General features: G+C 57.1%; 1 protein-coding gene across 2 annotated transcripts; it reads right to left on the reverse strand.

The window, feature by feature from the left end:
* Window positions 1-528: 528 nt before the first annotated feature.
* Window positions 529-15,758, reverse strand: INPPL1 (inositol polyphosphate phosphatase like 1). Of its 2 annotated transcripts, XM_039252041.1 has the most exons (29): window positions 15,675-15,758; window positions 14,420-14,822; window positions 11,571-11,634; window positions 11,339-11,489; window positions 10,985-11,105; window positions 10,592-10,732; window positions 10,258-10,351; window positions 10,061-10,150; window positions 9,788-9,886; window positions 9,524-9,674; window positions 9,335-9,441; window positions 8,936-9,038; window positions 8,655-8,851; window positions 8,095-8,212; window positions 7,172-7,268; window positions 6,748-6,886; window positions 6,535-6,634; window positions 6,346-6,434; window positions 5,968-6,049; window positions 5,754-5,843; window positions 5,124-5,237; window positions 4,887-4,975; window positions 4,396-4,483; window positions 4,148-4,303; window positions 3,818-3,896; window positions 3,584-3,724; window positions 1,831-2,503; window positions 1,451-1,584; window positions 529-1,345 (listed from the first exon to the last, which is right to left on the reverse strand). In XM_039252041.1, the coding sequence occupies exons 2-29, from the start codon at window positions 14,614-14,616 to the stop codon at window positions 1,255-1,257; spliced, it is 3,795 nt and encodes a 1,264-aa protein (XP_039107972.1). In that variant the 5' UTR covers window positions 14,617-14,822; window positions 15,675-15,758; the 3' UTR covers window positions 529-1,254. The 2 variants fall into 2 exon arrangements, with proteins under 2 accessions (XP_039107972.1, XP_039107973.1); XM_039252042.1 differs by lacking the exon at window positions 1,451-1,584.
* Between the last annotated feature and the right edge of the window lie 555 nt (window positions 15,759-16,313).

Genomic DNA, 16,313 nt, shown 5'->3' on the forward strand with positions numbered 1-16,313 from the left:
TGGAAGTGTCCATCCATCCCTACCCCTACCGTGTCCGACCCGTAGGTGTGCCCTCCCCAGCTGTGGAGACTAAGTCAGGGCCACTCTCGTCACCTATCCTACCCAGCAGAGCAGGGTACTTTTCACTGGGACCGACTCCCCCTCCCCTCCCCACTTCCAGCTTGGTTTTCTTTGGAACCGGGATCAAATAACAGCGCTGGAACATGAGGGTCCTCAAGTACAGTAACAGCCTGGCTCTGCAGCTGGCTGGGTCACTTAGCAACCAGCCTGCTGCCCCGACCCCCGGGCCGACCCACACTGGCCCCACCCCTTCTGGTCGCCGTTGGGATGAGTCGCCTGAAGGGTCCCGCTGCCAATTTATCCCCTCCCATTCCCAGCCGGTCTGGCGCAGAGGTTAGGCTCTTTCGAGCAGAGGGGCTGGCTGCCAGGGCATCGGGACAGAAGAGTTACCTCTTTCCTGATTTTTTTTTTTTTTTTTGGTTGTTGTTGTTCTTTTGCTTTGAAAAACTTGTAATTTATTGAGGTGAGTTTTGCTCAATCCAAATAAAACTTAATTTATTGAAGACGTCACGCTGGCAACCCTACTGAGTACGCAGGATGAGGCTAGGCAGCCTGCGAGAGCCCGGTCCCTCTTGCAACCAGCGAGGAACCCAGTGCTGCCACACATCCGCACCCCACGGCGATATAGACCAGGAGACCGTGAGAACTAAGCAAACTAACACTTTATGCCCCAGATTCTTCTCCCCACCCCCAACCAGCCCCAATAATATTAAAGTGCCCGCCCTCCCTAAACCCACGCAGAAAAGCTTAAATAAACCCCAGCCCGGTCCTTGGGCTCTTCCTTCATTTCCGGACGGACACCCCCAGAGTTGGGGTTGGGAGAGGTCCTAGCTGAGAGCACCCCCTCCCCCTGTGGTTCAAGGCCAGATGGAGGGTGGCAGAAGCCGCGGTGAAAGAGGGGGCCCAGACGTACTCAAATGGACCCTACGGGCACCCCTGGGGCTAGGAGTAGGGGTTCAGAAAGGGAGGTCAGTACCAGAATAACCCATGTCCTTGGTAATCACGGCAACTGAAGGGCAGGATGTCCTAATTAGGGCATTCCAACGTAACTGGGCAGTGGGAACTGTAGATTCCCAATAAATAGGCAGAGAGGTACTACCCCACCCCTCATAATTTTCAACTTTGGGGCTAAGGATAGGCCTTAGTGGGGGCGGAAAGGGGCGCTGAGTTCGCAGCTTCGCAGTGCCACCGCTATCACTTGCTGAGCTGCAGGGTGTCCAGAAGGAGGCGCTTGTGAGCCGGGTCCTGCACCCCAGCCTCCTCCAGGTCCTCCTCCGTGATGTCGCTGTAGGGGTAAGACAGGCTGGGAGATCGGCGAATTGGTCGAGAGGGCCCCTAGCTCCGCCCCAGGGATCAGACCCACCCAATCCGCCTCCAGCCCCGCCCCCACCTGAGAAACTCCAGGTCGTCCCAGCCATTGTGCACCAGGCCCTCCTCATAGCGTTCCAAACCGATGGCCCGCAGCCAGGCGCCCATGCCCGCCTCGCCCAGCCCGCTGGCCCGCCCGCCCTGCGGGCACGGAGCCTGAAGGAATAGGGCACGTCAACGGGAGCACTGAGGGTACCCACACAGAGAACCACCTACAGACAGCCACTTTCTACCACGTGCTCTAGGGAAAGAGGCAAGAACTGGGGCTGATTTATGTGCCCCCTCCCTCCCAAACTCCCCGGTGCCCAGCTCAAGACAGAGAGGACACTACTGAGTGCTGAATGGTGAAGTACAAAAATAGCACCTCAGGTACACACAGATAGCCACCCCTTGTCCACACACCTCCTCTGCCAGGTCCTCCTGGATGCTCTCTCTGATGCGAGGTGGAGGGAAGCTGAGAGGCCGGCCATAGTCCGAGGACAGTCCTCGGGGTGGCTGTAGCTCCAGGGGGCCTGGCAGAAGCACTGACCGTCCAGGCCCAGAAGGAGCATAGTCCACCTCACTCAGTGTCTTGGCCATCTGCAGCACCGAGCAGGAGCGATCATCCCCACTGGCCACCTCCCCCAGGAAAGTGCTGGTAGGTGAGGGACCTGGGGGCAGTGGGGGTCTTGGATGGGCCTTGGGAGGTGGTGGGCCACGGGCCTCCCCCCCACTGCGGCCCCAGACTACTGGCCCTGGCAAAGGGTCCAGGCTGGGGGGCAGGAAGATGGCTGAGTCTGGCAGTGGTGGGGGTGGAAAGTCTGGAGGGGGCAGTGTGCCCCCAGACTCCTCATCTGATGAGCTCCCCTCTCCCACACGGGGTGGCCGGTGGCGCCCAAGCTGTGGAGCAGGCACTGTGATGGCCACTTTGTTCTTGGTGGCAGGTGGGACAGGGGCCCTGGCAGTCGAGGGTGGCTCCGGGGGCAGCAGCTGGTGTGGGACCCCTTCAAGGACGTAGTAGGCAGGGTTATTGAAGCTGTTCTTGGGTGGGGGGGGCGCCACCCCTTCCGGCTCTGGAGCCCCCTCTGCCTTCAACCTGCATTTGGGAGCAGGATAATTAAGTCAGGACCCAGACACCAACGTGAAGGTAATGGGTGTAGTGGAAGAACTGGACTGGGAGTCAGGAGATGTGGGTCCCTGGTCCTAGAATTTCATGAGACCTTGAACACATCACTTTCCTTCTCTGGCCCTGGGTGTCTTCATCTCTAAAATCCAGTAGATAGCAGTTGAACAGGTAATCCCTAAACTTCCTTGCCTTACTTGCTAAGATTCTCAGAGGGTAATCAGTGAAAACAGGTGCCAGAAGTCAGGGCAATGAAGGCCTTTAATGGGAATGACCAGCCAGATTTTGAAAGCCTCTGGAGGCATCTGAGGCCAGTCTACTGAGGAATCTTATCCAGGAATTTAGGTTAGTTTTACTCAAGCCTGAGGATAAAACCAAGGCGACTGGTAACAGGTGAAGATGAGTGAAAAAGCACCAAACCGTACCTAGCAGCTTTTATTGAAGTTCAATTGACAATTGGATATAATTAGAAAGTAAGCCTCACTTTCCCAGAGTATGAGCCACAGAGCGCTAGTTCCCTGGGGTATTAATAGTTACTGTGTGGAAAAGAAGTTTCCTGGCCCGTTAAGTTTGGGAAACTATATTCAACAGAGTTGAAAAACAGTTTCCTTCCTGTCCACATGCTCAAAGCTTTTGCGAACACTCATGTGCACTGGAACTATCTAAGAAAAGAATCTAGCAAGAACCATTTCACAAACCCATTTCCAATAGGGCATCTTGTAGGACCGTGGTCCACAGAATGCACCAAGGGAAATCCTGGGCCGAGGCCAAACAGAAAGCTTCAGCTGAATCTGTTTACGTGGAGGGGACTGTTGCAAAAACAACTATTTTTAAGGCAGAATGGGGAGGAAAAGCTGACTGTGCTCCCTTGAATTCAGAGAGAGCCACACCTAAGGGGGGGCCTGGCTGGCCAGAGTGGCCACAGGTGTAGAGCCCCAGCACTCCCGGCCATGGGGCATCAGAACACTCAAGCAGCAAATGATCCCCAGCCTGGCCGTGAGAGCCAAGCATAGCAACAGGTAAAGTCAATTGATAACAGGTTCCTTCTCTCACCTGGAGGTCAAGGGCTCCTCCCGGGGAGCAGCTCGAGGTGGGGCTGGGGGCCTCCCGGTTGGTGGTGGTTTCTCTGGTTCTTCAAATAACTTGGACAGTGGGCAAGAGGCCTCTGTGGGGGCTGGCTTGCGGTTCCCTGACCTGCCGGGGGTATACAGGGATGAGATGAGGTAGAGGCTGACCCAAAGCCCTAGGGTACCCCTTCATGGGACACCCAGCACAACCCCAGCCCACCTGGGATCCTGGCTGCCTCGAGACACAGAGGGGGCTTTGCTCTTTGCTCCTGCCTCGTCCTTATCAATGCTGATCCACTCTGGAAGAGAAAGAGAGGAAGAGAAAGGCGACTCAGAGAGGACCTGGGGTCCTGGACCCTAGATACCTACTGGGCCTACCAGCCTCTTTCCAGCTACTCTTCAGGGCAGCCCCACTCCCAGCCAGGGCTGCAGAACTTCCAAATATTCCAGGGATTCTACCATGCCCTCCCCACACTCCCAGTCCTCCCTTACTAGATCTGCCCAAACCACCCCATCTCATGCCCCATATCCCTCCCAGTGGAGCCCCCACCGTAGAGTCGCTCACGGGTGCCCAGACGCTCTGTGGGCACCCGCACCTTCATGGAGCCACGGATGTTGCCAGTCTCCTCGCCGCGGTGGGACAGGAAGGTCAGGAACTGCTGGGCTGTGCTGCCAATCATGGACTTGAGTGCCACCACACACTCCCCTAAAGGGCAGATGGGGTAAACCAGCAGTTTGCCAAATCTTTCTAGGGCTCTGTTTGGCTTCCTGTGCCCCTTGGCACCCCTCACCCCTCACCATAGGATTCGTAGCCATCCATGGATTTGACTGTGAGAAGGAGGTGCTGGTCCTGCAGGTACTCGATGTCAGCCAGAATTGGCTTGAGCTAACGAGCAGAGAGACCCAGTGAGGAACACCTGCCCCTGACACCACTCACACCTACCCATAGGTGCGTCCACACTCACTCCCACTCATCTATTAAGGAAAGACCCCAAATCCTTAACACAGAAGACACAGCCCTACGTGGGCACTTCGTAACATTTAACAGCATTGTAATTAATTTTCTGCATCCTCAATGGCTAACACAGGACCTGACATTTAGCAAAAACTCGAAAAGTGTTTGTGAACAAATGAATGAAGCTGCAACCTGGTCCCACACCCCTCAGTAAAGCAAATGCCCTCATCCTCATTCATGCCCAGCCCCCACTGCACACACATATGTGGACATGCTCTGTGGCACCTTTCCCTGTGCCCTCACCTACAAGCCCAGGCCCTGCCAAAAGCCTCACCGTGGGCAGCTGGCGTGAAGACCACTGCACCTTGAGGAAGTTGATGTTGTCACTGCTCTGGGCATCATTCTCAAAGCTCTTCTTGTACTCTGGGGTGAGGGTGGGGGATACCTGACTGAGTGCCACCTCCCAGCTTCCCTTCCCCCTGTCCAGGGGGCTGACTGCTCTGGGCACCTAGGCCCCCTACCCCCCACCCATCCTTCTCAGACCACACCCAGCCCTGGTCCCGCCTCGGACCCTCCAGGCAAGTGGAATAGAATTCAATGAAGAACTTGGTGCGGCTGGCTGTCTTCACAATGGCCTCAATGCTCTCAAACTCAATGTAGGCCTGGTCAGAAGTCTTTGAGAGCCCTGAGGGGTAAAGAGAGGAAGACAGTCAGGAGGGCTGAGTGGGTGACAGGAGGAACAGGACAGAAACTAAGCCCTGGAAAGAAATCAGGAAGAGAGGCCCCAGGAAGGAAGGCCAGGAGAAGCCTTCCCATCCCAAGCAACCAATGGGGAGACCCCAAAGCCCAGACCATGGACCAAGGCAAACAGACAACCCAAGGATGAGAGACCATCCAAGAAAGGGCTGGGGAATGAGAAAGGCTGCAGGGATGGCCTGACAACAGTCCCCCACACTACCAGGCACACTCAGCGGGCAAATATGCTTCCGGGCAAATACAGACACATATGCACGTTTATACTCACAAACATACACACACTCATGGGCATGTACTTCCCATGATGCCCCAGGCACACAGACACTCTCATACAGTACATATTCAGAAACATTCCTGCACATCCATGTATACACCCAAACACCCACACACACAGATATATTCAAACCTGTGCCCACCCACCCACAAGCACATCCAGAATAGTCACCTTTCTTAGAGATGAACTGAGAAGTAACTCCAACCTCAAATGTCCCAAACACGGGGGAGTGGTCGCTGGTGACGATGTCATCAGTACAACCTGGGATAGGAATGTAAGCTCAGGGACAAGCTCTTTACTCTCCATTCCCACTTCCCAAAGCCAGGGCAGAGTCGGGACAGTGATCACCCAGGCCTGCCCATCACCCTGTCCAGGAGGCTCTGACCATAGGAATTGCAGATGATGTGGGTCTCAGGGTAGGATTTCCAGAGAATCCGGTCACACCATGAAGGCACATTGGTCCGGACCTGGGGCAGCAGATGGCAGCATGGTCAGGTTCAATAGCTGGGGTTGCTCAGCATGAGCCCCACCCCCGAGTTGCAGAGCTGATGAGGCCCAACACTCCCCCCACACCAGGCCCCAGGCCCAACACTCTTTTTGGGTCCTTGCAACTCAGGATCACCCCTAAGGCCTCAGAGGGACCACAGAAGCTGGAACAGTAACTGCCCAGACCCTTGACCAGACACATACTCTTGATTCACTGCAGCCCAGGGGAGTCTCCCAAGCACTCCCCCCCCAAACCTGCCTGGTTCCCTTCACTCACCCCAGTTGGCTTCTGCTTGTGCCAGGCATAGGTATCCCGGGAACCCCGCTCATAGCGGTAGGTGGGTGGGAAGGAGATCTCCTCCTCACCTAGGAAAGGCAGGGAATAAGTGGGGACCAGAGCCCTGAAGACCCAGGGGTATCGTAAAGACCCCATCCCTTAGAGATCTCCTGCCAGGCCCACACTCACTGAATCGAAGAAAAACCTTGTGCTTCTCACGCTCCAAGTTGAGCTGGTCCACCCTGAGCAGGGGCTCAAACTCCTTCCTGCTGATGTAGTTCAGGATCTCCTGTGGTGAGGACACAAAGACTGAAAACTCCCTTTTGAGCCAGAGACAGAGGTGGGAGCCCAACTGGCCCCCAGCCCAGCTTCCCTATCAGTCACCATTGGCCCCATCTGCACCTGGATATCCATGTCCAGGCGGTAGTTGAGGTCCCCAAACCAGAAGAGGTGTGTGAAACGCAAGGAGATGTCAAAGGCACTGAGCTGTCGGTCACCCAGTGAGAGCAGCCGCAGGATGTCCAGGTAGTTCTGGTTCCGCCTACGGTGGGGGTACAGGGAAGCCTCCAGGGTCACGTGCCAGGGACTGGCAGAAAGGTAAGTCTCTGGGGTCAGGTACGGGGTAGGGATCAGGGTGCCTAGGGACAGAGGAAATAGCTGGGAACAAGATCAAAGTCAGGGACAAAGCAGTCTTGAGTTTGGACAATGGAGAAGGGGGTCTCTGGGGACAGGGAGGTAGGTGGATCATGGACTGGGATATGGGATAGAGAATAAGTCTCAGGTGAATAGGGAATGAGGGTAAAGATTTGGGGAAGTGCCCTCTCACCGGGCAGTTTTCTCATTTCCCGAGGTAAGGTGGCAATTCACGAAGCCAAATGAGGTGCCATTGAACATGAAGGAGACGCCTACAGCCCCCTTGTTTCCTGTCAGGGCAAGCAAGAAAAGGCAGCCTGTGTCACCTCTGGAGGGCTCCCAACTCTCCCCTCTGGCCCTCGAAGCAGCAGCAGGAAGATTCTCCCAATCCCTCCCCAGAGGCTGTGAGGCAGGCAGGCCCCTGAACACATCCCCTTCTACCCTGGAGGTGCCACACAGATCACGGCAGCCCATCTGGATGGCCTGAGTCTCTCTGCGTGTGCAGACAAAGCCCCTGGAAATCACAGGGGATCCCAAAGGTGACACTGAAAGGACCTGCAGATTCTGAGCAGAATCTATGCTGAGGGCACATTGGACCACAAACCAAGAGGCCCGGGCACTCTGCTGGCTCCTCCATGTACTAGTAGTGTGACCCTGGACAGGTCACTCAGTGACTCTGGGCCTGAGTGGTTTTTAGGTTTTTGTTCTGTTTTATCACTTATGAAATGGAGGTAATTATCCTGGCCCTGCCCTCCTAGAGGTGCTTCCTAGATTTAGAATATGAATATGCTTTACAAAGGGCTCTCTGTAGGGTTGCCTGGTGGCTCAGTTAGTTGAGCCTCTGACTCTTGATTTCAGCGCAGATCATGATGTCACATTTCTTGAGTTTGAGCCCTACATCAGGCTCCATGCTGACAGCACAGAGCCTGCTTGGGGGTCTCTCTCTGCCCTTCCCCCTCCCTCCCTGCTCACTCAGTCTTTCTCAAAATAAATAAACTTAAAAAAAAAGGGGGGGCCTCTCTATGTAAGAAAGCTGAGACCAACCAAAAGGAGGAGACTGTGAGCTAGAGAGGAAGCAGGAGGTGTGGACAGAGGGACCCTGCCCACCCTGCTCACCCAGGGTGTTGGCGATGCCAGTCTTCACGCTGGATGTACTGACATGGCTGATTCGGTTCTCGTGCTCCGGCTTGACCAGCACAGCCACCTTGATGTTCCACAGTGACTGCATGGCAATCTGGTAGAGGGTTGGGGTCAGCTGAGGCCACTGTCCACATTCCCCTCCCACTGCCACCTATACTATAGACTGTTCTGTCACTCATAGGATAGGAAGGTCTCTGCCACCCCTTTTTCCTGAGGGGCCGGAGAGAAACACAGCATATTTCCATAACATGAAGGACTCTGGTTAGACTCTTAAAGGATTTGCCCAGGGACCAGGGAGGTAGGTGAGTCATGGACTGGGATATGAGAGAATAGGTCTCAGGTGAATAGGAAATGAGGGCAAAGACTTGGGGAGGTGCCCCCTCACCAGGCAGTTTTCTCATTTCCTGAGGTAAGGTGGCAATTCACAAAGCCAAATGAGGTGCCAGTGAAGTTGTGCTCCCCAGGGTCACCCATGAGGTGAAGCAGGAAAGTTTGGAGTGAGGAGGGGGGGAACTGGGCAAGATGACCCCCCTCACCGGGCGGTAATCCAGATCTGTGAGCTCCTTGAGGCCCCCACGTAATAGGTCCAGCCACTCGCGGTCGCCAACTGAGTTCTCCTGAGTCCCAAAGACATAGATGTCATGGGGTATGGTCACTGTGACTTCATCCAGGGTTTTTCCTAGACCCTTCGATGTGAACCAAGATGTCACGTTTTTCGGAGGTGGTACACTTCCTGGAGGTGAAGGGGACGGGGGCGGTCAGGCCCTTGACCTGAAGCTATTCCTCTCTCCCATCCCAGCCCCAGCCTGGGCCTGACCCATGTTCCAGGTGCCTATGAAGACAGAGATCATGTCGGGCTCATCTTGCTTCGAGTGCTTGTTCTTCATGAGCTGCAGCAGCTGGCAGAAGGCCTCCCGCTTCTGGGGGTGACATCAACCAGTTAGGGGAGGCCCCTGGTAGGTGGTAGGTCCCATGAGGTCATGCCTGTGGGCCCAATACATACCCAATACTCAAGCATACAACAGGTGCTCAATAAATGTTCACTGAATGAACATTTGACTCCACCTTCAGCCCACCCATTTTCACTACACATACTCTACCATATCAGACCCACTCCTGCCAAAAGGGATGACGGGCCTACGTCATGTGCTCCCTCTCTTCCCATCCCACAGGGAACCCTGCGGTCCCCAAGGGCCTAGCCCAACATGCTGCTCACCCGGGCACTGACAAAGATGAAGTCCTTGCGCTGTGTCCGATCCTTCTCCTTCTCAAACACGACTCCCAGCTTGTTCTGGACACGCTGGGACTTAATGAGCTGGCGGACTAGGGGATGGAGGATGGTCACACTGGCCTGTGTACCAAGGCCTGGAGGCCGCCCTGCCCACCACCCAGGTCCCTGGCTCACTGCGGTCGTGTGTGAAGGTCGTCCAGTCCTCCTGCGAGTCCCGCTGTCTCCGCAGCAGCACCAGCCGCCCACCCTCCACATCCACGCTCAGCGTGAACTTCTGGGACTTCCCGATCTTGGTCAGGTCACCCAGGGTCACATCCAGCTTCACCTGCAGGTCAGGAGGTGTGTTGGCTGCTGAAAAGACCTTGGGGCAGGTGACACACCCTTCATCTCCAGCTGCTCTTTGCCCCATGAGGCCCCACCCGACACCACACCGTGTACCTCAAAGGCCTGCACGGGGATGGTCTTGGCCTTACGTATGGACGGCTGCAGCGGCGCCGGCAGGGCTGTGGAGCTCATGTCCTGTAGGGCCTTCAGGGCCTGGAGTGGGGAAGGGCAGGCAAGGTCAGGGGACATGCTGAAAGCTGGGGCCAGGAGGGACACAGCTGATGTTGGGGCCAATGCAAAACTGTAGATTCAGGGTTGAGAGCAGTTAGGCCCATGCAAATACTCAGGGACTGCTAGGTCAGGTCAGAGGGTCAGGGTTAAGGCTACCTTTTTCTGGATGCCTGACAGGAAGTCCTTTAACACGGACAGCTTCAGCACCAGGCTCTCTAGTTCCTGCTCCCCTGTCTGCGGTGGATTCTGCACAGAAAAAGACTAAGGCTTGTGACATGCAGCCACCTTGCAGGACATGCCCCACCCAGCCCCAAAAGATGAGCCATTCCCCACAGGTCTCCTCACAATCTCACCTGCTGCTGCAAAAGCCGGGTCACCATGGGAGAGCTCTGCTGGTCAAACACCTTGGACAGGATCTCCAGGCCCGACAGGACCTTGTCCACCTCACTAGGGGAGACAGTAGGTCAGAACTCCCTGCTCCGACCCAAGTATGGGGAAGCGGGCCGAGTGTGCAGCTTCAGCCTCTCCCATGAGGATACAAGGGTTCAGGTGAGGACAAGTCAGGAGGCAACAGCTGGCTCCCCGTTCAGGGCCAGAGATCAGAGGTCAGGGCATCTGTGCAGCAAGGGGGCAGGTGAGGACAGGTCAGAGGAGAGGCTGTGTGTGTGGTGTTGGGGCCCCAGGTACCTGTGCAGCCTCCGGCAGGAGGTGGCCAGGGTGCGGGTGAGATGGGGCAGGTTGCTGGCTCCGCCTCGCACAGCCTCCAGGTCCAGTCCGTAGCTACCCTTCAGGTACTCGTGCGAGACAGTGCTCAGCCCATTGGGAGTACTTCAGGAAGGGGTTAAAAAGCCGGTGAAGAGCCTGCTGACCCTGTCCCAGTGCTGCCACCCTATCCCTAGAGGAGATGGTTCTGGTAGCAATCAGAGCAACATAAATCAGGACGTCTACCAGTGGAACTGAGATAGGATGACCGTCCCTGGGGGAAGAGTGGGGGGCTGGGAAGGTCTCTCCACCTTTGATGAGGACAGTTCTCAGAGGAAAAAGGGAATTCCTCTTCAGTGTAGGGGGCTGTGGTCTTACCTCTCAGCAGCTGGAGTTGTGGGAGTCTCAGGGACTGCTGGGGGGCTGCCGGGCCCCATGGGGGCAGAAATACTGGTAGAGCCAGAGCGCGGGGGCAGCGGGGGCTTCTCATCCTCCCCATCTGTGGACAGGAGTCAGTGGGGCAGCCATTTGGGCCTCCCCATGCTCAGTGAAGTATCGGGGGATGCTGTGGCTATCACAGACTTCCACAGAGGCGGGGTAAAGGGCCTTGTCATCATGGTTAGGGGCAGGGGGCTTTAGGGGAGGCAGGCTGAGAAGATGCGAAGGGTAGAAGCAGGTGGTGTCCGGGGAAGGGGCCGAGAAGGCATATGTACATGGCACAGTGGGCAGTACCTGAGACATCACGGTCGTCCGGTGGGTCTGGCTCTCGCTCCCGCTCCACAGGCAGCAGCAGGGCGCACACGAGGCCCTGGTTGGGCTGCGCGTACAGGCCAATGAGCTCGCCCAGGGTCTGGAAGCGGCGCACGGGCACACCTTGTGAGGTCTGCGAGCAAGCAAGGGTAGAAGAAAGATCAGCCAGCCACAGGCTGGAATCATGGTCAGGGGTCAGGGACCAAGCTCCTACCTGCACAGCCAGGAAGTCTTCTCCATCAGGTAGTATTCTGTATGTATGCACATGCTTCTGATACCTGATGATGAAGCAGGGATCAGAATCTGTCACCCCCTAGGCTGGAGTCTGAGCCCAAGCCTTTCCTCCTGCCACCAGGCTCAGCCCTCAGCCAGCTCGGCCTCATTTTCCTAAAATCCCTTGCTCAGTCCATACAGTGTTAACGATGAAGCCAGTGTACTTCTAGCCTGCTAGTGTTGCCAGCAAGAGCAGGAATGACTGGCAAACCCCCCCCCCCCCAGACCTTCATAGGCTCCACACCCACCACAGGGCCCGGGAGCAACAGGCAGCTCTTTTGTGGCCTCCACAGCTGTCTAAACAGCCCCTCTGGGCTATGGTACGAGCTCTGGCCCCCCGCCAGAGTAAGAGTCCTCAGAAGCCTGGTACCCTCTTGTTTGCATGCATAGGCGATGTGCTAACACACGTGTGTGCCTGCTTTCTGTGTTTATGTGGGTGTCTGGCTCTGCTGGGGCCAGATGTGTCAAGGGCCATTTTTGCTAGGGAGTATGAGAGCATCCCAGCTTCTGCCCCGCTTTCCCAGATGCCAGGAAATTGGGATGACCCAAGGGGTCCCCCTATGGAAGACCCAGCCCTGTAAGAGCCCTGGACTGAGGAGGGGCAAGAGGGGTACTGACTGACAGATGGCATCAACAGCTGAACAGGTGACAGCTGAGCCAGGCCTGGGCAGCACAGGCCACACTGGGTGGGGGTGAAAGACTTTCTTGCAACCACACCTCAGGTAGGTTTGCTCAAGGGAGCCACCCGGGCCCGTGTATGTGCTGGGCAGTAGACGGGCACTGGCACCAGAGGACCAAATGCCTGTTTGAGGAGACCCTGCTCCTTGGCCACAGTCCATCCTTCCCCTCAAATAAGCCTCCTTTGGGCGCTCCTCTGGCTGCTGATAGGGCAACATGCTGTGCAGGTGTCTGTTTGTGGACTGGTTTGTGGACTGTGGGTCTGTATATATAACAACAATAGCATCCCATGAACTGAGCCCTGTCTGCAATGATAGGCTGGGTACTGAACACCCTACAGATGTGATCTCCTTTAATTCTCACGTTTTGATAGAGATATGAGCATCAACCCCATTCCCCAGAAGAGGCTCAAAGAGGAAAAAGTGATTTGCCTAAGATCACAGAACAAGTAAAAGGCAGAGTTGGGACTGAACGCCAGGGTAGAGCCTAGTACCTGTATCCTGGCCCGCTTGTCAGATTGCCTGTGCCTGTTGGGGCAGGGGTGTGTCTGGAAGTGTTACCCATGTACAGGTAAGCAAGGATGTTTCTCATCACCTACCTCCAGGCTTCTATCCCATTTCTGACCCCTCTTCCCATCCCCAGGCTGTTGAGATGCAGGAAGGAGCCAGCTGGCAAAGCTAAAGTCCCTGACACAGACAGACCCTCACTCCACCCATCTCCTCCCCTGGCAATGGAGTCAGGACTCTCCCCTCCTGGGACAATAATGTTCCTCCCCCAGAAACAGGCCCAGCTGTTCCCCTCCCACTCAACAGCTGACCCAGCACCTGCCTCCCTCCCCTCTCTAATTAGGGGGTATGCCTCAGAGGGGGCTGGGAGGCAGGACTCTGTGATATTCATCTCCCGAAGCTGTCCCTTGTTAGTCTCTCCTCCTGGGTGTCAGAGTGAGAAATAAGCTAAGATTTAGGGGACCCCTTCCTCTTCAGGTCCACTGTCCAGGCCAGGGTTTCTCAGTGCCAACACTACTAACATTTTGGATGGCATAATTCTTTGTTGTGAGAGACTATCTTATGCACGTTAGGATGTTTAGTGGCATCACTGGCTTTTACCCACTAGATGCCAGTAGCACTATATCCCACTTATGACAACCAAATGTGTCTCCAAACATTGCCAAGTGTCCCTGAGGGGTAAAATAAACCCCAATTGAGAACCACTGGTCTATGCCAACGTACCCTCAAAGAAATGAGAACAGAGAGGTAAGGGACAGAACGATGGGGGGTTAGGAAGGTTCACAAGGCTGAGGAATATTACCAGATCCTAACAAGGCCCACAGGAGCCCACCTAGTATCAGACCACCAGGCGAAGGAGACAGCTCAGGGAGAAGACTCCAAACCCACCAAACTCACCCAGCACCACTGCCACACACAGCTGATGGGTACAGGCACAGGATGAGATCCGTTCAGAGAGCTGCCAAGTCTGGCAGCACACATAGCTTAGGGCTAGGGCAGCCAGGATGCTCAGGACTGGGGCCCAGAGCCAGGGCACATGAACGTGCCATTGATTGATGAAATAATGACACAGCCCTATATAGCCTCACATCCCTTCTCACCACCACTCTGCTCCCCCAGCCCTACACATCTATGGCCAGGCAGGTCCCAACTTCAGTCGTAGAGCCACAGAAAGGACCCCTAAGGAAGCTGCTGGGCATCCAGTCTCTCTGGCCCCAACTCCCTCTACGCCTATCGCTCTAACACCCAATCCGTGTATAAACAGAACCGCACACAACCCTGGAACGCACATCCACACATCCTCCCCCGTCCCCCGCGCCTTCTTCCTGGAGGGTGCCTGAGGGGGTCTGCCAGAGACTCCTTGCATTTTTCCCCATTACAGCCACCCTGGCTAGCAGGACCCCACATACTCTGCCCTCCATGCCCCAGAAAGTGTCACCAGACACAGCAGGAAGGAAGTGCCCCCTGCATCCTTCCTCGGCCCCCGACTTAAAGCCAAAGCCCCCACCGTGGAGGGCGCAGGCGTCCCAGTGTCCCAGACCCTCCGCACACATGCAAGGAACCTGAGGCCGTGTCCCTGCCCGCCGGGAGACCCAGCCCCACTCACAGGACGCAGAGCGCGAAAGCTCCCGCCACGCTCTCGCTGTCTCGGACCAGGAAGCTGCCATCGCGGCCTGCCCGGGCCAGCAGCTCCTCAGCGGCAGCTCGGCTCAGGTCGCGGTGGTACCAGGCGGGAGCCGGGCTGCCCAGCGCGCCTCCGGGCCCCGCACCCCCCGGGCCCGGCGCCCCGCAAGCCGAGGCCATGGCGCGCGCAGGACTCAGCGCCGCCCGCACACACCGCCCCGCGCCATCCGCCCCGGGACGCCCGGGGCTGAGGCTGGGGGCGGGCCCGGGGCCGGGACCTCAGGATCCGGGGACCGGACCGGGCTGGAGGTCTGGGACTCCGCGCTCCGCCGCGCAGGCCGCCTTGTTCGCCGCGCCGCCGCCGCCGCCTGCAGCGCCGGCCTCAACTTGAAGAGAAAGAAAAGTTTGTTCAGAGGCGGCGGGGGAGGGGCAGAAGAGCAGCGCAGAGCCGGCGGCCGCCCCCTCCCCCTCCGCTCGGCCCACGGCCCGGCCCGCCCTTACCCCCACCCTCTTCCCCGCGGGAATGATGGCCCCCACATTCCCGCAGGATCCCCCAAACCCACAATGATCCTGCCCTGCCATCACCATCCCTTGGAGATCCAGCCCCCAATCCCCACCCCCAACGAAGGTCAAGTTCCCCCACCTGGCTTCTGGACACTTTGGATCCCGGTCCCATCTCCGGAGAATAAGCCGTCTCTACTAATCGCAATGATATGACCCCCAATTCCCATAATCGTCTAATTCCACCCCAAATCCTTTCTATTCAGCTCCTCTTGCAGCCTCAAAGGGTCGAGCTCCCAAAACCCGCGAGGGATCCAAGATGAACCTCTTCCCATCCCTGTCCTCAATATCCAAGCGGCCTGGACCCTCAACTCCCGCGAAATCCAGGCCCATTTTAGACCTGAACCCTCAAACTCCACTGGGTCCAGCCCTCGACAAATCCCGCGGGGGGAAATCCCCTCAATCGAGACCTGATCTCCCATACACACTCTGACAAGGTCCGGTGTCCTCGAATCCCCGGGCACGGTCCCTGGCAGCCCCTCGCCGCCGGGGCAGAGCCCTTCCCCCCTCCCGGCCAAGTTCCCTGGCACCATCCCCCATACCCGCAGGCCCGAGCCTTGAGGGGTTCAGCAGTCCGAGATCAGCACCCCGAACTGCCCTTCTAAAAGAAAGTTCCCTCAAACCCCTGGGCTCCCGACTTCTCCCCAGAACCGCAGCCGCCGCGCGCAGACCCCCACCTCCTGGGCCGCTCCGATGCCCCCTTCCCGGGGGAAGCGGCCCTTGACTCTCAGCGGCCACTTAAGATGGCCATCCTCTACCGCCGCACCCCCCCCTCGCCTTCCGCCCCGCCTGCCGCTCCGCCCCCGCGGCTCTCCGCGGAGCTGGGGGTAGCACCCGCGCCGCTCCTACCCCGGCCCCCGATCCTTGAGCCGCTGACCTGCCGAGTGACCTCAGGCAAGTCACGGCACCTCTCCACGCCTCGCCTTCCCGCTCTGCAAAGTGGGGGCAATGTTATTTGGCCGAACTCAATGGAACTGCTTGTAAAGCTCTCGGCACGGAGCCTGGCATCCAGTAGGCGCTCCAGAACAGCGGCTATTTTTATTATTAATTAAGGAGTAACGAAGGTGACAGCTGTGTAAACTGTAAGGCGCTGCGCCTGAACGAACGGGTATTATTAGTACCCGCCCGTGCCCCAGTTACTCCCTCCAAGACAACAAACTTGAGCCTCTGTGGGCGGAACGCCGAACCCGGAGCTCCCTTTATCGGGTACGTTCAGACGCCCCCGCTCAGAAGCCCGCCCTTAGCAGGGGCGTGGGAGGAGGGAACACGGTCGCCGGGAAGGGGGCGGGGCCCATAGAGGGTCTGGCCCGCCCCTT

The sequence above is a fragment of the Hyaena hyaena genome, unplaced genomic scaffold, assembly GCF_003009895.1.
Source record: "Hyaena hyaena isolate Hyena2069 unplaced genomic scaffold, ASM300989v1 scaffold_406, whole genome shotgun sequence".
In the NCBI taxonomy this organism is placed as follows: domain Eukaryota; kingdom Metazoa; phylum Chordata; class Mammalia; order Carnivora; family Hyaenidae; genus Hyaena; species Hyaena hyaena.